Source organism: Rutidosis leptorrhynchoides, chromosome 2 (assembly GCF_046630445.1).
Source record: "Rutidosis leptorrhynchoides isolate AG116_Rl617_1_P2 chromosome 2, CSIRO_AGI_Rlap_v1, whole genome shotgun sequence".
Lineage (NCBI taxonomy): Eukaryota > Viridiplantae > Streptophyta > Magnoliopsida > Asterales > Asteraceae > Rutidosis > Rutidosis leptorrhynchoides.
Window position 1 is genome coordinate 348,986,536 of NC_092334.1, and position 24,821 is coordinate 349,011,356.

The following is a 24,821-nucleotide window of genomic DNA, read 5'->3' on the forward strand; positions in this document are numbered from 1 at the left end:
ATATTATAAATTCACACCAAACTTATATTAATTTTTCAAATATTTACAATTTTAAAAATATTGTTTTTACAAAGTTTACAATATTAATTTAAGATTTATATTAATTTTAAAAACATGGTAAAAATAAATTTAAAAATCTTTTTTTTCTTTTTATCCCACTTTAATCAATCAAATATTATCAAAAATATGCGCCCGTCTTTTCGGTAAAGTAATTTCGGTTCCAAGACCTAATTTAACTCATGACGAATTTTTGAAATATTTTGGGTTGATTGTTTAAAGATATTTATACCTTAAGAATAAACGTTAAATTTCGCAGTGATGTAATAAATTTTTGAACGATATCAATAATTTCGGTCGCCAAACCTAATTTTATTCAATACCAATTTAATACTTTTTAGCGAACAAATTAGCGTTTATTATCAAAAGGTTAAAAATAAAAATAAAAATAAAAACTGTACAGACATACCTGTGAAATAGATTTTTTAGTTATATGATCTATTATATTCATAAGATAGTCGGTTTAATTGGTTTTCCATGGCTGCATAGGCGTAACCTCGAGCATTCATTGTCTTTTCTTCTAAACATATGAACGGTCCGTCTCTGCATAAAGTAACAAATTCGGTATTTGAATAGGTTTGATTATTTGAACATTTACCTCCATGTGACCATTTTCCGCATTTGTGACATCGTTCTAGGTGTCGTGCTCTTCTTTTCGCTGCGGATTTTGATTTTCCTTTACCAAATTGTAACTTATTATCTTCGCATCTGGATCCTTTTCTAACTCCGTCCATTCTTTCTCTGATTACTGATACTAATTCACTCGGTAGTATGTCATTATTTCTTTTAGTGATCAAAGCGTGTAGCATTAGACCATGGTTTAATTCACAGGCAGTCTTCATTTCGTAAAAACCTAAAAAAAATAAAAATTCAGAATGGGGGGAGAAGACTAGTTCTTTAGGGTCTGCTAGGGAAAGACCATACGTGTTCCATTTTCGAGAACTACACGAAAACAGACAATCTAACTCTAACAGAAATACATATTATCCTTTAAAGACTTGATTCTCCCCAAACTTAGTTAGCTGTGGTGTCGAAATTGTGATTAACTTCGTTGTCGACTTCCATCGGACCATGTATGTAATGTTTAACTCTGTGACCATTAACTTTAAATTCAATCCCATTTGAATTTATTAATTCTATCGTTCCGTATGGGAAAACTCTTTTGACTATGAATGGTCCAGACCATCTTGATTTCAATTTTCCAGGAAATAGCTTGAATCGTGAATTGAAAAGAAGAACTCTGTCTCCTTCTTTGAATTCTTTTGAACTTCTGATTCTTTTATCATGCCATTTCTTCGTTCTTTCTTTATAGATTAACGAATTTTCGTATGCTTCATGTCTTAATTCTTCTAATTCGTTTAGTTGACTTAATCGTAGACGTCCAGCTTCATGTAAATCAAGATTACATGTCTTCAAAGCCCAAAATGCTTTGTGTTCAATTTCTACTGGAAGATGACATGCTTTTCCATAAACAAGTCTAAAAGGTGTGGTTCCAATTGGAGTTTTGTAGGCTGTTCTAAAAGCCCAGAGTGCATCCTCCAATTTAATGGACCATTCCTTCGGATTTGATCCTACGGTTTTCTCTAGAATACGTTTTAAAGCTCGGTTGGTATTTTCAACTTGTCCACTTGTTTGTGGATGATATGCGGTGGAGATTTTATGAGTTACTCCATATCTTTTAAGAACTTTCTCAAGTTGATTATTACAGAAATGAGTACCCCGATCACTTATTAAAGCTTTCGGTGTTCCAAACCTTGCAAAAAGACGTTTTAAAAAGTTGACTACAACTCGTGCATCGTTAGTTGGGAGAGCTTGTGCTTCCGCCCATTTAGATACATAATCAATGGCTACGAGTATATATAGATTATTATGAGATTTTGGAAATGGACCCATAAAGTCAATACCCCAAATGTCAAATACTTCACATACTTGGATGACATTTTGTGGCATTTCATCACGTTGACTTATTTTTCCGGCCCTTTGACATGCATCACAGGATTTGCAAAGAAGGTGTGCGTCTTTGTAAATTGTAGGCCAATAGAATCCAGCTTCATAAACTTTTCTTGCTGTTAGTTGAGGCCCATAATGCCCTCCTGTTGGTCCTGTGTGACAATGGTTTAAAATTTTACTAGCTTCATCTCCAAATACACATCGGCGTATTATTCCATCGGGACAACTTTTAAACAGATGTGGATCTTCCCAGAAATAGTGTTTTATATCACTGAAGAATTTCTTTCGTCTTTGGTACGATAATCCTTTTTCAAGGAATCCACAAACTAAGTAGTTTGCATAGTCTGCAAACCATGGGATTTCTTTATAATCTATCTTCAATAGATATTCATCAGGAAAGTTGTCTTGTATGGCCGATTCATTCAGAACTTCTAATTCAGGATTTTCAAGACGAGAAAGATGATCAGCGGCGAGATTTTCTGCTCCTTTTTTATCTCGGATTTCAATATCAAACTCTTGTAAGAGTAAGATCCAACGGATTAATCTTGGTTTAGCATCTTGTTTTGAAAATAGGTATCTAAGAGCAGAATGGTCGGTATAGACCACCGTTTTTGCTAGAACGAGATATGATCGAAATTTGTCAAAAGCAAAGACAATAGCAAGGAGTTCTTTTTCAGTAGTTGTATAGTTTGTTTGTGCTCCTTGTAATGTCTTACTAGCATAATATATAGGTTGAAATCGTTTTTCAATCCTTTGTCCTAAAACGGCTCCCATTGCAAAATCACTTGCATCGCACATTAGTTCAAATGGTAGATTCCAATTTGGTGTTATCATGATCGGTGCATTAGTGAGTTTTTCTTTAAGAATATTAAAAGATTTGATACATTCATCTGAAAAGATGAATGGCGCATCCTTTTCTAGGAGTTTATTCATAGGAGTGGCAATTTTAGAAAAATCTTTTATGAAACGTCGGTAAAAACCGGCATGCCCTAGAAAACTCCTAACTCCTCTAACATTGGTGGGATGTGGAAGTTTAGCAATTACATCTACTTTAGCTCTATCCACTTCAATTCCTTCTTTTGAAATTTTATGTCCAAGAACGATGCCTTCTTTAACCATGAAATGGCATTTCTCCCAATTAAGTACTAGATTTGATTTTTCGCATCTAATTAGCATTCGTTCCAGATTAACTAGACATGATTTAAATGTATCACCGAAGACTGAAAAGTCATCCATGAATACTTCCATGCATTCTTCTATCATGTCGTGAAAAATCGCCATCATGCACCTTTGAAAGGTTGCAGGGGCGTTACAAAGTCCAAATGGCATGCGTTTGTAAGCAAAAGTACCATAAGGGCACGTGAATGTGGTTTTCTCTTGATCTTCGGGTGCTATTGGAATTTGAAAATATCCGGAAAATCCATCTAGAAAACAATAGTAACTATTTCCGGCTAATCTTTCCAACATTTGATCTATGAAAGGTAAGGGAAAGTGATCTTTTCTGGTGGCGTCATTTAATTTTCTATAATCAATACATACACGCCATCCTGTTACAGTCCTAGTAGGAATAAGCTCATTTTTCTCATTTGTGATGACAGTCATGCCACCCTTCTTAGGTACGCATTGAACTGGGCTTACCCATGGACTATCAGAGATTGGATAAATTAAACCTGCATCTAGCAGTTTAATAATCTCTTTCTTAACTACATCTTGCATATTAGGATTTAGTCTTCGTTGGCGTTGCACATACGTTTTATGACCTTCTTCCATAAGGATTTTATGTGTGCAATACGAAGGACTTATTCCTTTAATATCATGAATCTTCCATGCAATGGCTGGTTTATGAGCTTTCAACACAGAAATGAGTTGTGATTTCTCATTTTCAGTAAGAGAAGACGATATTATTACAGGTAATTCAGATTCACCATGTAAATAAGCGTATTCCAAATGGTTTGGAAGTGGCTTTAACTCTAATTTCGGAGGTTCTTCTATCGATGATTTATATCGATATCTGTCTTCTTCTTTTAGCATTTGAATTTCTTCTGTTGTTGGTTCATATCCATTAGCTATAAGTGTAGCTAACATTTCAGCTTCATCAATTGGTTCATTACCTTCTCCTAAAGAACATTCTCCTGTTCCTTGTAATTCTGGAAATTCTTCTAATAATTCCGCATGTGCATCTATAGTTTGAATATAATAACATGTATCATCTGCAGATTGTGGTTGTTGCATTGCTCTATCAACTGAAAAGGTAACACTCTCATCCTCTATACTTAGGGTCAGTTTCTTACCGAACACGTCTATCATTGCTTTAGCCGTGTTTAAGAATGGTCTTCTTAATATGAGAGGAACTTGAGAATCTTCTTCCATGTCCAAAACAACAAAATCTACTGGAAATACTAAAGTACCAACTTTAACTAGCATGTTCTCCATTATCCCTCTAGGATATTTTATTGATCTATCGGCTAGTTGTATGCTTATTCTGGTTGGTTTCAATTCTCCAAGGTCTAGTTTAGCGTATAGTGAATACGGCATTAGATTTATACTAGCACCTAAGTCTGCCAATGCTTCTATTGAACTAAGACTACCCAGAAAACATGGAATTGTGAAACTTCCTGGATCAGATAGTTTTTCTGGTATCTTATTCAACAGCACTGCTGAACAATTAGCATTCATAGTAACAGCCGAGAGTTCTTCCATTTTCTTTCTATTCGTGATTAGATCTTTCAAGAATTTAGCATATCTTGGCATTCCTGAAATCACATCAATGAAAGGAAGATTTACATTTATCTGTTTAAACATATCCAAGAATTTGGATTGCTCGGCTTCAAGTTTTTCCTTCTTCATTTTACTCGGATAAGGAAGTGGTGGTTGGTATGGTTTAACATAAGGTTTATTCTTAACTGTGTTATCTTCATTAACCTTTTCAACTACCGGTTCTTTTTCCTTATCTTGATCAGGTTGTGGTTCTTGTGGAGTAGGAATAGTTTCATCAGAAGTTACAGGTATTTCAGGTGGTTTAAGTGTTGTACCACTTCTTGTGGTAATAGCTTTAGCTGTTTCATTCCGGGGGTTAGCATTTGTATCGCTCGGTAAACTTCCCGGTTTTCTTTCACCTATTAACCTTGCTAGGTTACTTACTTCTTGTTCTAGATTTTGAATAGAAGCTTGTTGATTTCTAAATGCTTGAGCATTTTGTTCATTGGTTTGTTTTTGAGATGTGAAAAACTGCGTTTGAGTTTCAACTAGCTTCGTCATCATATCTTCTAAATTTGGCTTTTTATCATCGGTTTGTTGCGGTGGTTTGTTTTGAAAATTCGGTCTTTGCTGATTGTAAGTATTGTTGGATACTTGTTGATTGCTAGGACCTTGTTGGTTATTGTATGGAATATTTCGGTTATAATTCTGGTTTTGATTGTAAATCGGTCTTGGCGGTTGATAATTATTCTGATAATTATTTCCAGGCCTTTGGTTTATGTATGAAATATTCTCTCTTTGTTCCATTGTTAATTCAATACTGAGACAATCTTTTGTCAAATGTGGTCCTCCACACTGCTCACAACTAATTCGTATAGCATGAATATCCTTAGTCATCTTTTCCATTCATCTCTCGAAAGCATCTATCTTTGCCGAAATGGAATCTAAGTCATGGCTAGAATCGGCTCTAGCTGCTTTAGATGATCTAATGATATCTTTTTCTTGGTGCCACTCATGTGAGTGGGAAGCAGTATTATCAATAATTTTGTAAGCATCAGTTTCGGTTTTCTTCATAATAGAACCACCAGCTGCTATATCTATGTCTTTTCTTGTAGTGATGTCGCATCCTCGGTAGAATATTTGTACTATTTGACAGGTGTCTAAACCATGTTGCGGACATCCTCTTAATAACTTTCCATATCTTGTCCACGCCTCATATAGAGTTTCATTTGGCTTTTGTGTGAACGTAACAATTTCTGCTTGAAGTCTTACGGCTTTAGATGCAGGAAAGAATTGTTTAAGAAATTTGTCAACTAAAACGTCCCATGTATCAATCGCCCCTTCAGGTAACGATTCCAACCAATCTTTGGCTTCTCCCTTTAAAGTCCAGGGAAATAACATGAGATATATTTGTTCATCCTCCACTTCTCGGATTTTAAATAGTGTGCAGATCCTATTAAAGGTACGTAGATGTTCATTTGGATCTTCCTTCGGCGCACCACTAAATTGGCATTGATTAGTCACCATGTGTAGAATTTGTCCTTTGATTTCATAATCTGGCGCATTAATGTCTGGATGAGTAATTGCGTGACCTTGGCCAGTGCGTTTAGCTCTCATTCGGTCTTCCATACTTAAAGGTTCCAGATTCTCCATAATTGAATTTGTTGACTCGGTATCACTAGATGGTTCTGATTTAATAGTTCGTTCCTCAACAATCTCTGTTTGAATGATTGGTGGTTCCGGAGGAAAGTTTAATGGTTCAGGATCTATGAACCGTTCCTGAATATTCTCTGGATTCTCAATTGTGAGGTTGGGTTCAAAAAATGGATTATCGGAAATTTGAACTGAAGTACTTGGTCGACTGGATGACGATTCTAAAGAAAAATCAACGGCGGTTATATTTGTTAAACGATGTCTTGATCGAGTTACAGGTGGTGAACGTACAAAAGGTGATGAACGTCTTGCTCGGTGCATTCACTGAATATCCTATTAGTTTTTAAAAAGGAAAGAAAAATTATAATAAGTTATCCAATCAATAGACTTTTCTGATTTTGCCCACGTTTCGAATAGCCAAAAGATGCAGCAGAGGGGCAGGATTCGTTTGGTCTCAATATAATTGAGGACTGTTTGGCTCCAATAACCCGGTCCACGTACAAATCCAACTATTACTACGAACCAGAAAATTTTGATGTCTATTAATTTAACCACTCAAAATAAATTTTCGTAATTTTAAGAAATTTAGATAAGAAGTAGAAAAAATTCTATGTCCTAAAAACTAGAATAGCGAGAAATAAGAAAGAAAAAGAGTTCGTCGAAAAAGGTTGAAAAAGAAAAAATGGTTGAAAAATAAAAGGTGACGGAAAAATAAAAGAAACTTAAAAATACTTAAAAATACTTAACTAACCTAACCTTATTACTACAACTAACTTAAAATTATAATCGCAAATTGAAATTACTAATTGGAATGATAATTGATACATAGTAAACGGTCTAAAAAATATTAAAGCTTACAGGAAAAACTAAATCCCAAATGGAAATAACTTAAAAAGAAACTAAAACTTAAAAAGGCGTCGCAAAATTCTAAAGCACCTAAATCTTAGTCTAAAGAAAAAGCACTTAAGGAATTCTACGGCAAAGCCTAAAAATATAGGAGTAAAAATAACTATAGCAAAAACTAAGTTTAAAATTAAATTTGAGCTAAAAATATAAATATTACGCTACAACGATTAAAAAGGGACAAAATATTAAAAGAAATAAAAAGTGATAAAAAAAAAATACAATTTTTATTAAAATATTATTTTTATATTAATTATATTAAAGTATTAAGTTTTAAATATAATAAAAGTAATTAAAAGTAGTTAAAATTAATTAAACTAAAAACTTAATTAATAATAATCAAATTAGGGTTTAATTATAATAATAATATATTATACTCCGTAATAAATGCGTTTTTAGGGTTTGGTTGTGGCCCTGTCAGACCCCTCATGCGAGTCGCATGGTTTAAGGGGGTGGGTCATGCGAGTCGCATGGATACCCTGAACTGGTTTATTTGGACTGGTTCAAAGGACAGGTCACGTAATATTTAATATTTATTTTCTTTCTCTTTTTTTTTTCTGTTTTAAATTTAAATAAAATATATATATGTAATTAAAATAAAAACTTAAAAATAAACTTAAAATACTTTATAATTTTGTAGAAATAAAAGAAAAACTTAAAAATATACTTAAAATATTTTATAATTTTGTAGAAATAAAAGAAAAACTTAAAAATATACTTAAAATATTTTTTTTTTTTTCGATTTTAAAAGCTTTTTTTTTTTTATATTTTTTTTTATTTTTAAACAAAAATATAAATTTTACAAAAACTAATTATAACTTAAAAATTAAAAATATGGCGTTTCGCTTTGGCGAATGTTCCCCGGCAGCGGCGCCAAAAATACTTGATGTCGAACGAGGTGTATATAAAATAGTTTATATTTTACTAGGAAAAACTATTAAATACGATACAATTTTACACAAGATATTTATTTATTTATAGAATGGATATACTTAAACCTTGCTACAACACTTATAGGCAGTGTACCTAATCGTATAGTAGTGTAGTTTTTAGTAAGTCCGGTTCGTTCCACAGGGAAATCTTTAAACAAAGTTCAACGCTATATTAGTTTACTTTTATAAAAATACAAATATATATATAGGTAATATTATTATTATAAAGGGGGGGTTTTTACCGTTTAATGACCGGTTTGTCGATTTTAAAACTTTAGTCGCAGTTAAAACCTAATGTAAAATATAAAATAAATACAAGACTTAAATTAAAGCGTAAAGTAAATAACGATAATGAAATTGCGAATAATAAAATTGCGATAATTAAAAAGTACGATAATTAAAAGTGCGATAAAATAAAATAAATAAAAGTGCGATAATTAGAAGTGCAATTAAATATAAAATAAAGGAAATTAAATATGAAATAAAAGAATTATGCTTATTTAAACTTCCGTAATCATGATGTTTGACGTGTTGATTTTAGTTTTATGCCCATGGGTTAATTGTCCTTTGTCCTGGATTATTTAATATGTCCGTCTGGTTTTTGTCCATAACAGTCCATCAGTCATAAATATAAATTGCAAGTGTCCTTGTCAAATTATTATTATACCCGAAGTTAAATATTCCAACTAATTGGGGATTCGAATTGTAACAAGGTTTTAATACTTTGTTTAATGAATACACCAGGTTATCGACTGCGTGTAAATCAAGGTTTTACTACTTTGTTAACAATTACACCAATTACCCTTGAATGTAATTTCACCCCTGTTTTAATTATTCTAGTGGCTATTAATCCATTCCCGTATCCGGTTAAATGAACGATTATTCGTACATATAAATACCCCGCCCATCGTGTCCGATCGAGTGTATATGGTAATTTATAGGGACGCCCAATTGTAAATCTTTATATTAACATTAACAAATTTTCATTTAGTTAAACAAATATAAAGCCCATTAATAGCCCATAGTCTAATTTCCACAAGTGTCGTTCTTTTGTCCAAACCCCAATTATGGTACAAAGCCCAATTACCCAATTTTAGTAATTAGCCCAACATCATGATTACTTCGTTTTAAATAAGCATAATAATAACTTAGCTACGAGACATTAATATAAAAAGGTTGAACATAACTTACAATGATTAAAAATAGCGTAGCGTTACACGGACAGAATTTCGACTTACACCCTTACAACATTCGCTAACATACCCTTATTATTAGAATTATAATTAAAATTAAAATATAAATTATAAATATAAATATATTTACGTATGAAGAGGAAGAGAAAAAGATGATTAAAACTCGGCACAAAACTGGCTTTATATAGGACCTGACCAGCAATCTCACTCCATGCGACTCGCATGGATTTGTGCCTCTGGCCATGCGAGTCGCATGGCCACCCTGGATCCAGCCAAATTGATTTGTTTTCTTCTTGCCGACGTAATATAATAATAATAATATATATAATATATAATTATATATAATTATATATATATTATATTATATTCTTGTGCATAATAGACTAGATATTTTTGGTCCGTTGCGTCGGGCGTTTCTTCTTGGCTCAGGTCCCGGTTCCGGATTTTCGGACGTCCTTGCGTACAATTTTATATTTTGTACTTTGCGTTTTGAATCTTGTACTCTTTGTGATTTCGAGACGTTTCTTATCAATAATTGGAACCTTTTTTATTGTCTTTTGTACTTTTGAGCTTTTTGGTCGTTTGCGTCTTCAATTCGTCGAATCTGTCTTTTGTCTTCACCTTTTATTATTTAAACGAATATCTCTTGTAAATAGAACAATTGCAACTAAAAGCTTGTCTTTCTTGAGGAATAATGCTATGAAATATATGTTCGTTTTTAGCATTATCACGCGGTTTCGCGAGATTCTTAAAGGGTCAAATGATTTAAAATATAAAATTAAACATATAAATTAATAAAATATTATTATGTCTAGATGAACATTAAACCAAATGCTTTTTAAAGGCCTGAAATTAAAGTTTCAAAATGCACTAACGAACTATTATTAAATCTATGATGAACATTAAACCAAATGTTTTATTGGGTTTTAAATTTTTTAAGTTTCAAAATATACTAACGAATAAATAAAAAAACAAAATTTTAATTAAAATTAAATAAGTCATCTCCGATATCGTGATGTAGTTTTAGGTGATTGAATTAAGAATTTTGGATGGTTAGCTCGGATCTTCGTTGTAATTTCCCACATATTCGACAATGTAGTTATTCTTGTGAGATGATCATGAATTGTGAATAATGTCATAACTCTTTGTCTTGTTGTTAATACTTTGTGGATCACTGAGAAAGTCTTCTGTCCTAATTCGGCAACCTATAATGAGTTGTAACATTATATTTATAATATAATGCATAATGTTTTAATTTTTTTTAATTATTTAGAAGATGTATGAAGTTTATGATTTAATATACCTCATCCATAAAGTTTTGCATAATAGTGAGATTTTCAACTTATTATGATAATAACTCTTTGTCTTGTAGTAGTTCGTTTTTTAGTTGTATTTTCTTGTTCAATTGTATAATGTTTTCTTCCATCTTAGTGAAGTACGTCTACAATAAAAAAATATAATTGTATGCTAATTATAACAGTTTGAAATTAACAATTACTCTTGTCATTCTAACAATTGGAACCTTTTTTTTTTTTTTTTTTTTTTTTTGTAAAACTGCTTCTCTATTCTTTGCTTTTTTCTTTTCTTTCTGCAAATTTAAAAAAAAAAAAACATATAACTTATATTTAACTCATATAAATGTTGTTAGAAAACATTATTTTAATTTTTGTAATCTCATACTTTATAAGTTAATATAACATATATATTATTAGTGCTTTGTCCTTTCAGAACTTCTACCTAGAATAAATATTGTGCATATATCTCTGACCTCCTACATATTATGTACTAATATTCCTCCTACCGATCTTAATTTTCTACCGACAATTCAATCAACGTATCTCACTCCCTAAACACTAAACCCTAAATCTAAACCTTAAACATACTAAACTCTAAACTCTAAACCCTAAACCCTAAACAATAAACCCTAAAACCTAAACCCTATACCCTAAACGCTAAACCATAAATTCTAAAATCCAAACCCTAAACCCTAACCTGTAAACTATAAACCCTAAACCCTATACACTAAAATCTAAACCCTAAACTCTATATCTAAACTCTAAACCCTAAACCAACCTGAAACCGTAAACCTTAAACCAACCTGAAACCCTAAACCACCAACCCTTTACCCTACACACTAAACCCTAAACCTTAAACAGTAAACCCTAAACTCTAAACCCTATACCCTATACCCTAAACCTTAAATTCTAAAATCTAAACTCTAAATCCGAAACCCTAAACCTTAAACCATATATACCTTAAACCCTATACACTATATCACAAACTCCTAAACCCTAAATCCAATACACTAAACCCTAAACCCTACTATACTCTAAACCATAAGTTGTAAAAACTAACCCTATACCCCAAACCCTAAACCATAAATTCTAAAATCTAAACCTTAAAGTCTAAACCATAAACCCTAAACATTAAACCCTAAAGCATATATACTAAACTCTAAACCCTAAACCATATATCTAAACCCTCAACCCTATATCAACCATAAACCCTAGACCACTAACCCTTAACCCTACGCACTAAACCCTAAAGCCAAAACTCTATACCCTAAACCCTAAACCATAAATTTTAAAATCTAAACCCTAAACCCTAAACTATAAAACTTAAACCCTATGCACTAAACCCTAAACCTTATATCTAAACCCTAAACTATAAATTCTAAAATCTAAACCTTAAACCTTAAAGTTCAAACCATAAACCCTAAACACTAAACCCTAAACCCTATACACTAAAATCTAAACCCTAAATCCTATATCTAAACCCTAAACCCTACACCCTGAACCCTAAATCAACCATAGGCTCTAAACCACCAACCCTTAACCCTACACACTATACCCTAAACCTAAACCGTAAGCCCTATGCCCTAAACCCTATACCCTAAATTCTAAAATCTAAACCCTAAACCCTATACACTAAACCCTATACACTAAACCCTATATCTAAACCCTAAACAATAAACCATAAACCATAAAACCCTAAACTTTAAACCTTAAAATCTATACCATAAATTCTAAAAACTAAACCCTAAACTCTAAACCCTAAACCCTTAACCCTAAACCCTAAACATTAAACCGTAAACCCTATACACTAAACCCTAAACCCTATATCTAAACCCTAAACCATAAACCATAAACCATAAAACCCTAAACTCTAAACGTTAAACTCTATACCATAAATTCTAAAAACTAAACCCTAAACTCTAAACCCTAAACCCTAAACACTAAACCGTAAACCCTATACACTAAACCCTAAACTCTAAATCCTAAACCCCAAAGCATAAATTCTAAAATCTTAACCCTAAACCCTAAATCTTAAACTGTAAACCATAAAACGTAAACCCTAAATATCAATTCCTAAACCTTAAACCATTAACTCTCAATGTTAATCATTTTTATCCATTAAGCTTATATTAGTTATCAAAATGAATTTAGTTTGTACTATAAGTATATATAATTAGACATGTACAAAAAATATTCAAAGGACATTTAACCATAGAACATTTACATCTCAATCATATACGTCACAAGACTTTCTTATAAATAACATTCTTAGTGGTATTTGAATCATTCTCATCGTTATGATTAGTTTTAATCCATTTTTGGTAGTTAAATACGCATGTCTGCAATGATTGTTTATCCATTTTATTGAAAGAAGTAAATACATATTAATAGTTTTTGTAATATGATGTATATGCTACATGACAAATGTAATGTGTCATTATTATTTTTTTTATTTTTTGTTGCCATCACATTGTAGAATGATTTAAAAGAGAATAATTATTAGGTAATAATTAACAACTTTACAACATTGATTTTTTAGTTGTAGTAGTGAAACCCACATATACAAATTTTGTAAAGAATATTATTTGTAGATGTCGCATCCAGAGGACTTGGCTTGACTCCTATATCTCTGACATATATCATCAATTACAACCTAGCCAAAATTTAAAGAAACACAATATTAGTGTTGCATATTGTATATGAAAGTAAGCATTAATAACAAACGTAAAGTTCCAATGATAATACATACCATTCTCCTATTGCCATCATCGACTTGGCATGGATTTATAATTTATTTTGGTCATCTTCCTAACTACATTTTGTGTATGATTTTCACAAAGACTAACATATCCTTTTGCCAAACATTAACTAAATGCAGTTTACTACTATCTGCATTGAATTGTTTCTCTATGTTACCAGCCCACTTGACCCGTCCAGATTGCCACCTACACAACATACAAAAGAAGATTTGTAAACAAAGGCAGTACATAACATACCTTACTAAATTCACTAATTGCAAAAATTGTTGGAATCATCCTGTAAGTACCTCATATGGATAAGCTCCCACAAAAATTACGTATAATGTTACACCACAATAACACACATCCTGATATGCAAATACAACATAAAAGTAATGCTACATATATGTTACATGTATTGCATGTCTGCAACGATTGTTTATTCATTTTATTGAAAGAAGTCATATTAATAATTTTTGTAATATGATGTATTATATATGATCAACACCATCAATAATGGATACATTAACGATCCATAAGCGACATGAAAATTGCCAAAATCATTCAATAACAAATAAAAAGATAAATAATTCTTAACAGAAATTGTTTAAACAGTGACTAAAATGTAGAGACCCGTCCTAATCCATCTGGATGAATACATTACATTTGGTTACATCTCGAGGTATTTGACCTCTATATGATACATTTTACAAACATTGCATTCGTTTTTAAAAGACAAACTTTCATTTCATCAAAAGTTGACGGTATGCATACCATTTCATAATATATCCAACTATAATTGACTTAATAATAATCTTGATGAACTCAATGACTCGAATGCAACGTCTTTTGAAATATGTCATGAATGACTCCAAGTAATATCTTCAAAATGAGCAAATGCACAGCGGAAGATTTCTTTCATACCTGAGAATAAACATGCTTTAAAATGTCAACCAAAAGGTTGGTGAGTTCATTAGTTTAACATAAATAATCATTTCCATCATTTTAATAGACCACAAGATTTTCATTTTTCATTTCTCATAAATATACGTCCCATGCATAGAGACAAAAATAATCATTCATATGGATTGAACACCTGGTAACGGACATTAACAAGATGCATATAAGAATACCCCCTATCATTTCGGGAAATCCATCGGACATGATAAAACAACATCAAAGTACTAAAGCATCCGGTACTTTGGATGGGGTTCGTTAGGCCCAATAGATCTATCTTTAGGATTCGCATCAATTAGGCGTGCACTAATTCTCAAAATTAGTGATGTTCCCTAATTCTTAGGTTACCAAGTAAAAGAGGCATATTCGGCTTCGATCATTCACCCATATAATGTAGTTTCAATTACTTGTGTCTATTTCGTAAAACATTTATAAAAATTGCGCATGTATTCTCAGCCCAAAAATATAAAGGGTAAAAAGGCAAATGAAACTCACCTAATGTATTTTGTAGTAAAAATAAGTATGACTATATTGAACAACAGAACAATGCAGGGTTGGCCTCGAATTCACGAACCTATATCAATTATGTATATTAACACATATAATTGTAATCGAACAATATATATATATATATATATATATATATATATATATATATATATATATATATATATATATATATATATATATATATATATATATATATATATATATATATATATATATATAAATTTATTAGTTATTTCATTTTTATATCAAATATATATATATATATGTTTCATGTATTTCTTTTGTATATGAAAATATTAATTTTGTTATGTTATATGTGTTAAATAAATATATCGTTTGTTTGTTAAAACTAATAATTGTAATAATACTAAAATGATATTTGTAATGGTAAAATGATAATATTGATAATACCTAATATTACTAATAAAACTAATAATGTTAATAATTCTATTAGTGATAAATATAATGATACAAATAAAAACTGTAAAGATATTAATTTTACTATTATTGATAGTTATGATAATGATTTTAGTAATTATATAATAATACTCATTAACAATACTACTTATAATGATATTAATAGAAGTAATAATATAATTGTAGTGATAATAATAATAATATTATTAAAAGTAATAAATAAGATAATGTTAATAATAATAATAATGCTAAAAATCTTAAAATGATACTAATACTAATATTAATGAAAATAATAATAATTTTTATTATTTTCTTAATAATAATAATATTCATAATTATATCTATTGTTATAATAATGATAATAAATGATAATTTTTATAATTACACTTATATTAGTAATAATGATATTAATAACAATAATAATAATAATACTTATAACAATAATGATTATATTCATAATTATAACATTAATAACTAATAACAATAGTCATAATAATAATAATAATCATAATAATTAACAATAATAAAAATAAAATAATTGTGTATACCATTTAAAGATTTGTGTAAAAAGAATTGTCCACAACGAGGCTCGAACCCGCGACCTCCCGAAAACCCGTTACTTCACTTAACCAGCTGGGCTGTGCCCATTTATCTGAAATATTACAGAAAACAATAATATTTAACCCGTAATTTAACTGTATCTTTTTCTTCTCCTTCTTTCACCAATATCAATCGATAAAAACTCATCTTAATATAATCTCAAGTTTATTTTAGATTCTAATTCGAAACAGAAACCAAGTATAATCGTTATGTTAATTAATCAGACACGAGAATGAAAAGTAAAAAAAACAAAAAAAATAAATAAATCAAATTGCTGCTTGCTGTTGCCGACGGTATAAAAAGAATGATTTTTGATTTAGGTAATGTTTTACACAACAATTTCTACATGAACTAATTTTTAAATCATGTATAAAAACTTAAGGAATCATCAATTGAACTCAAATCATATCACATATCTCAAATTTGATTCAAGAACAACGGTTGACTTTATTTTTCAAAATCTTTGACTTCTAAAATTCTTGATGAATATGAAAAATTAAGGATCGAAACTTTCCAGATACTTTATTTGGAAGTTTTCTAACCCTACTGCATTCATGGATTTTAGAAAACAATAAAAAATTCAAGTTTTGGAAAATAAGAACAAGAACAGGACCGTAAGAAAAAAAATATTTATCTGTGTTTAATTTCCAACTGCAGGTATTATTATATATATTATGTTGAATAATTGATGAGAAAACATGATTGGATTACTTGATATCGACTGGCAATATGAATCAGACAGGAAGGACAGGCGTACTTCAACAAGAAAGAAAAAAGAATGAAAAATATTTAACAGATAGTGATATAAGGATGTTGGTTCGTACTAATTAAACAGATACACACAAAATAGATTACACTATGATAGATATGGAAAACAGATTTGATTCCAAAAATCCTGTACGAACGAATTTATATATTTATTATTAATAATTAATAATTATAATTATATTAATAATTATCTAAATACAAATAATAATAATAAAGTTGTATTACTTTTATAATAATAATAATGATGAATAATAATTTGTATTATAATAACAATAAAAAGAATAATAATTTTTAACAATTTTAGTAATAAAGTTGATACTAATAATGTTATTAATAATAATTGTAAGTATTTTAAATGTTAAAAATGTATAAGTTGTATTATGATGATAATAACCATAATTGTAATATTAATACTTAATAACAACAACTATATTCAATAAACTAATATAGGTATCAAGATTAGTATTGTATTAGTAATTAATAATGAAAGTAATTATGTTAACTATATTCTTAATTTGTATTTACATTTAATATATACAACTTATTTACTTTATATCTTATTGTACTTATTTAATTTTAAATGTTTAAATTATATTTTATAATTTCTATTTATTGTATATATATATATATATATATATATATATACAAACAATTGTTCGTGAATCGTCGGGATTAGTCAAAGGTCAAATGTATACATGAACACAGTTCAAAGTTTTTGAAATTCAGTTTAACATACTTTGCTTATCATGTCGAAACCATATTAAGATCAAGTTTAAATTTAGTCGGAAATTCCTGGGTCGTCACATAAAATCTCATGATAGCAACAATTTCATATAAAATTTTCAAATTGTGAATCGAGTTCTTAACGTGACGTTGTAGATTACAACTTCTCTATTTTGAAGGTAGTTTATTTAAATACAATATAAAATTGGATGATCAATTTATAAAACTGGATATAAAGCGAACACTTACTCGACCTCTACTTGTGACCAATCCCTTGACGCAGCTACGACAATCGAAAGGTATCTAAAACAAGTCACTCCCGGTGTCGAGTGCCACCAAAAACCATAAACTCGGGGTACCAACAGAAGCATTTGCATAATGCAAGCTGCAAATTTCCCAAAAATTATTCAATGATTTTGTAAACAAAATTTATAAGTATGATAGAAAATATTCACGAAATATGAATAGAGATATGTCATTGCCTCATCAAAGAACTTATTAATACTCACATCCTCACTCATTCCCTATTAATAAAACCAACAGAGAAAATCAAAAGCAATTTCAGTTTTTTTAGCTAAAATAAAATGACTTTAAAAAGACACAAAATGAATGAAAAGATGGTGTACCTTTCTACGCCTTGTTTTCACCATAAACTCACGTGCAAGGTATTGAATTGGTGCAGGCTCAAGTGGTCTTAATACAATGCTTTTGTCCAACGGATCACCAGGAACAATGGCCCAATGATCAAAAGCCGATAGAGCAAATGCCTGCCCTTGTGTATGATACTGCAAATCCGTCTCAAACCCGAACAATTCAATAACCGGTAGAAACGCCTTAAAATTCACGTTAAGTTTAAATACATTAGTACAATTCAACACACCAACATCATACATACAGAAACATAAAATTCAACGCATAAAACCTTGACTATGTAGGCTAGTATTCCTGGTTGAGGGACATCAGCAGTTATATGCCCACCTCTTCGTGATAACACCGTGTATATAGCAGAAACACAATCTATAGGTGTTTGTATCTAAAATTTAAATAAACAAGGAAGTTATTCGAGAGTAAACAAATGCTAAACTTTACCAAACATTAAAGTACAAGGAGAATCCTAAAAGATTTAGTTATTTAACAAGAATAGTTAAAATAAGGTTACATGGTTCTTACTTCAACATAGTAAACAGGCTCCATAATGTAGTGACCCGAACTTTTCCATGTTTATATATATTAACTGAGATTGATATTTACATGATTAAATGTTTCCAACATGTTAAGCAATCAAACTTGTTAAGACTTGATTAATTGAAATAGGTTTCATATAGACAATTGACCACCCAAGTTGACCGGTGATTTACGAACGTTAAAACTTGTAAAAACTATATGATGACATATATATGGATATATATATATTTAACATGATACTATGATAAGTAAACATATCATTAAGTATATTAACAATGAACTACATATGTAAAAACAAGACTACTAACTTAATGATTTTTAAACGAGACATATATGTAACGATTATCGTTGTAAAGACATTTAATGGATATATATCATATTAAGAGATATTCATACATGATAATATCATGATAATATAATAATTTAAAATCTCATTTGATATTATAAACATTGGGTTAACAACATTTAACAAGATCGTTAACCTAAAGGTTTCAAAACAACACTTACATGTAACGACTAACGATGACTTAACGACTCAGTTAAAATGTATATACATGTAGTGTTTTAATATGTATTTATACACTTTTGAAAGACTTCAATACACTTATCAAAATACTTCTACTTAACAAAAATGCTTACAATTACATCCTCGTTCAGTTTCATCAACAATTCTACTCGTATGCACCCGTATTCATACTCGTACAATACACAGCTTTTAGATGTATGTACTATTGGTATATACACTCCAATGATCAGCTCTTAGCAGCCCATGTGAGTCACCTAACACATGTGGGAACCATCATTTGGCAACTAGCATGAAATATCTCATAAAATTACAAAAATATGAGTAATCATTCATGACTTATTTACATGAAAACAAAATTACAAATCCTTTATATCTAATCCATACACCAACGACCAAAAACACCTACAAACACTTTCATTCTTCAATTTTATTCATCTAATTGATCTCTCTCAAGTTCTATCTTCAAGTTCTAAGTGTTCTTCATATATTCTACAAGTTCTAGTTACATAAAATCAAGAATACTTTCAAGTTTGCTAGCTCACTTCCAATCTTGTAAGGTGATCATCCAACCTCAAGAAATCTTTGTTTCTTACAGTAGGTTATCATTCTAATACAAGGTAATAATCATATTCAAACTTTGGTTCAATTTCTATAACTATAACAATCTTATTTCAAGTGATGATCTTACTTGAACTTGTTTTCGTGTCATGATTCTGCTTCAAGAACTTCGAGCCATCCAAGGATCCATTGAAGCTAGATCCATTTTTCTCTTTTCCAGTAGGTTTATCCAAGGAACTTAAGGTAGTAATGATGTTCATAACATCATTCAATTCATACATATAAAGCTATCTTATTCGAAGGTTTAAACTTGTAATCACTAGAACATAGTTTAGTTAATTCTAAACTTGTTCGCAAACAAAAATTAATCCTTCTAACTTGACTTTTAAAATCAACTAAACACATGTTCTATATCTATATGATATGCTAACTTAATGATTTAAAACCTGGAAACACGAAAAACACCGTAAAACCGGATTTACGCCGTCGTAGTAACACCGCGGGCTGTTTTGGGTTAGTTAATTAAAAACTATGATAAACTTTGATTTAAAAGTTGTTATTCTGAGAAAATGATTTTTATTATGAACATGAAACTATATCCAAAAATTATGGTTAAACTCAAAGTGTAAGTATGTTTTCTAAAATGGTCATCTAGACGTCGTTCTTTCGACTGAAATGACTACCTTTACAAAAACGACTTGTAACTTATTTTTCCGACTATAAACCTATACTTTTTCTATTTAGATTCATAAAATAGAGTTCAATATGAAACCATAGCAATTTGATTCACTCAAAATGGATTTAAAATGAAGAAGTTATGGGTAAAACAAGATTGGATAATTTTTCTCATTTTAGCTACGTGAAAATTGGTAACAAATCTATTCCAACCATAACTTAATCAACTTGTATTGTATATTATGTAATCTTGAGATACCATAGACACGTATACAATGTTTTGACCTATCATGTCGACACATCTATATATATTTCGGAACAACCATAGACACTCTATATGTGAATGTTGGAGTTAGCTATACAGGGTTGAGGTTGATTCCAAAATATATATTGTTTGAGTTGTGATCAATACTGAGATACGTATACACTGGGTCGTGGATTGATTCAAGATAATATTTATCGATTTATTTCTGTACATCTAACTGTGGACAACTAGTTGTAGGTTACTAACGAGGACAGCTGACTTAATAAACTTAAAACATCAAAATATATTAAAAGTGTTGTAAATATATTTTGAACATACTTTGATATATATGTATATATTGTTATAGGTTCGTGAATCAACCAGTGGCCAAATCTTACTTCCCGACGAAGTAAAAATCTGTGAAAGTGAGTTATAGTCCCACTTTTAAAATCTAATATTTTTGGGATGAGAATACATGCAGGTTTTATAAATGATTTACAAAATAGACACAAGTACGTGAAACTACATTCTATGGTTGAATTATCGAAATCGAATATGCCCCTTTTTATTAAGTCTGGTAATCTAAGAATTAGGGAACAGACACCCTAATTGACGCGAATCCTAAAGATAGATCTATTGGGCCTAACAAACCCCATCCAAAGTACCGGATGCTTTAGTACTTCGAAATTTATATCATATCCGAAGGGTGTCCCGGAATGATGGGGATATTCTTATATATGCATCTTGTTAATGTCGGTTACCAGGTGTTCACCATATGAATGATTTTTATCTCTATGTATGGGATGTGTATTGAAATATGAAATCTTGTGGTCTATTATTATGATTTGATATATATAGGTTAAACCTATAACTCACCAACATTTTTGTTGACGTTTTAAGCATGTTTATTCTCAGGTGATTATTAAGAGCTTCCGCTGTCGCATACTTAAATAAGGACGAGATTTGGAGTCCATGCTTGTATGATATTGTGTAAAAACTGCATTCAAGAAACTTATTTTGTTGTAACATATTTGTATTGTAAACCATTATGTAATGGTCGTGTGTAAACAGGATATTTTAGATTATCATTATTTGATAATCTACGTAAAGCTTTTTAAACCTTTATTGATGAAATAAAGGTTATGGTTTGTTTTAAAATGAATGCAGTCTTTGAAAAACGTCTCATATAGAGGTCAAAACCTCGCAACGAAATCAATTAATATGGAACGTTTTTAATCAATAAGAACGGAACATTTCAGTTGGTATCCGAGCATTGGTCTTAGAGAACCAGAATTTTGCATTAGTGTGTCTTATCGAGTTTGTTAGGATGCATTAGTGAGTCTGGACTTCGACCGTGTTTACTTGAAAAATGATTGCTTAACAAATTTTGTTGGAAACTATATATTTTTAACATTTGAATATTATGTGATATATTAATCTCTTAACGCGTTTGATATTATGTGATAGATGTCTACCTCTAGAACAAGTCCCATTGACTCACCTAATAATAATGAAGAGTCAAATGTAAATTGGAATGATTCGTGGACTGATTCACAAGTTCCCGAAGAGGAACCGGAAGAAGAGTCGGAACCAGAAGAAGAATCGGAACCGGAAGAAGAATCGGAACCGGATGAAGAAATAGAACCGGTGGGGGAAATAATAAAACGGTTAAGTAAAAGAAAATCCTCAACCAACCGACCAAGGTTAATTATGGTCAATGGTGTTTCCGCCAAGGAAGCAAAATATTGGGAGGATTACCAATTCTCCGATGAATCGGATTCCGACGAGAATTCCGATGATGTTATAGAAATTACCCCAACTGAATTTAAAAAGGCAAAAGAAAATAATAAGGGAAAGGGCATAAAAATAGAGAAATCTAATTCCAACCCCGATGAACTTTATATGTATCGTCAACCCCCGAAGTCCTTAAGTTGTAACAATGACCCGGGAACCTCTAAACCACCAGGTTTTTCTAAACCAATGTGGATAACGACGGCTCGTGTTAGGGGAACATCATATATCCCTGGGGGGCTTGGCAAAACGAACCAAAACCGAAGAAGAAGAAACAAGCGAGTCGGAATAAGATAGCTGTATTCGTGTGGTGTAATATATGTAATAGAGTGTGCTTATGCTTTATGATATATGTAAAAATTGCTTGTATTAATAAGTATTTTTTTTATGAATCTAACTCTTGTCTATTTTATAGTATAAAAACACAAAATGGATAGACAACCCAATATTTTAAGAGACCTACCCGGAGACATGATTGATGAAATCTTGTCTAGAGTCGGTCAGAATTCTTCGGCACAACTATTTAAGGCGAGATCAGTTTGTAAGACATTCGAAGAACGTTCCGAGAATACCTTGGTTTATAAAAGGCTTTCGTTCGAAAGATGGGGGATATCACATTGGGAAATCCATAAGTTACGATGTGTTTACTTTGACGCATATATTTCGGGGAACCCAAATGCTATTTTACGCAATGGGTTAAGAAATTATTTTGACTCAATATATCCGAATATTGGACTTCTTGATTTAGAAAAAGCGGCTAACATGCAACATAAAGAAGCATGTTATGCTTACGGATTTGTAATGTTCGCTTCTCACCAAAGTGAGAACAAGAACATCGGCCTACAACTATTAAACAAAACGTTCCCACAAGTGACGGAGTCGGTAATTGGGGTAAGAAATGAGGTTTTTAGATTGTTACGGGACTGTTGGACATTACGTAACCCTCGTCCCTTTGACGACGTTACAACACGCTGTCTTATCAACGGCCATAACGGTTATGTTCCACAAGACCAAGGATGGGAAGTAATCCTAGTAAAACCAGAATGCATGACTTGTTTCTGGACGTATGAATTACGTGTCTTTATTGCCTTTGCTGAATGACTTGTGTACTAGCTAGAATTATCTTCACAACCATCTTGTATCAAATTTATTGTGTGCTATATTTCATGCTATATGTAAAATAAGCGGTATTGTAAGTTTGTAAAATATTGTGTAAAAGTTTGAACGCGAAATATCATTATAATCAGTTTTTCATATAGAATTGTAGTAGTTGAATTGTATATTAGCTACTAAGTATGAACTTAACGGGAAGGTACTACCCGAATTTAAACTTATAAAATGCTAATATGAAGAAAAAGCTTTTATAAATGAGTTCATATTATGCTATGAAATACTATTAACTACTCTTAATATTCTGTATGATTAACTTGTTCCATTTGACTATTTTGAAGGAAATGGCACCGACTACTCGACACACCGTGAATATGAATGAAGAGGAATTCCGTACTTTTCTAGCTTCAAACATAGCCGCAGTACAGGCTGCGCTACATACCAACAATAACCTTGGATCTAGCAGTACAGGAAATCGTGTAGGATGCACCTACAAAGAATTCACTGCCTGCAAACCTTTGGAATTTGATGGAACCGAAGGACCGATCGGATTGAAACGGTGGACCGAGAAGGTCGAATCGGTGTTTGCCATAAGTAAGTGTACTGAAGAGGATAAAGTGAAGTACGCTACGCACACCTTCACAGGTTCTGCGTTAACATGGTGGAATACCTATCTAGAGCAAGTGGGACAAGACGATGCGTACGCACTACCATGGTCAGTATTCAAGCACTTGATGAACGAGAAGTACCGTCCCAGAACCGAGGTCAATAAGCTCAAGACAGAACTTAGAGGGTTACGAACCCAAGGATTTGATATTACCACGTACGAAAGACGATTCACAGAATTGTGCCTATTGTGTCCGGGAGCATTCGAAGATGAGGAAGAGAAGATCGACGCGTTTGTGAAAGGATTACCGGAAAGAATCCAAGAAGATATAAGTTCACACGAGCCCGCCTCCATACAACAGGCATGTAGAATGGCTCACAAACTAGTGAACCAGATTGAAGAAAGAATTAAAGAACAGACTGCTGAAGAGGCCAATGTGAAGCAAGTCAAAAGAAAGTGGGAAGAAAACGGTGATAAGAATCACCAATACAACAACAACAGCAATTACAACAATAATCGCAACAATTATCCCAACAATCGCAACATCAATCGCAACTACAACAAACGGCCCAACAACAACAACAACAACAACAACAACAACAACAGCAACTACAACAATCATCCCAACAACACTAATAACCGCAACAACAACAACAATCAGAAGCAGCTATGCTAAAGGTGTGAAAAGTATCACTCGGGGTTCTGCACCAAATTTTGCAACAAGTGTAAAAG

General features: G+C 31.3%; 1 protein-coding gene across 1 annotated transcript in view; it reads right to left on the minus strand.

The window, feature by feature from the left end:
* Positions 1-17,706: 17,706 nt before the first annotated feature.
* Positions 17,707-24,821, minus strand: part of LOC139888913 (110 kDa U5 small nuclear ribonucleoprotein component CLO-like) — a 75,176-nt gene continuing 68,061 nt past the window's right edge. Inside the window, exons 4-8 of the mRNA XM_071871894.1 lie at positions 18,564-18,603; positions 18,316-18,426; positions 18,020-18,226; positions 17,876-17,917; positions 17,707-17,778 (exon numbers count right to left, since the gene is read on the minus strand). Coding sequence (XP_071727995.1) covers positions 17,707-17,778; positions 17,876-17,917; positions 18,020-18,226; positions 18,316-18,426; positions 18,564-18,603 — 472 coding nt within the window. The remainder of the gene's footprint in view (positions 17,779-17,875; positions 17,918-18,019; positions 18,227-18,315; positions 18,427-18,563; positions 18,604-24,821) is intronic.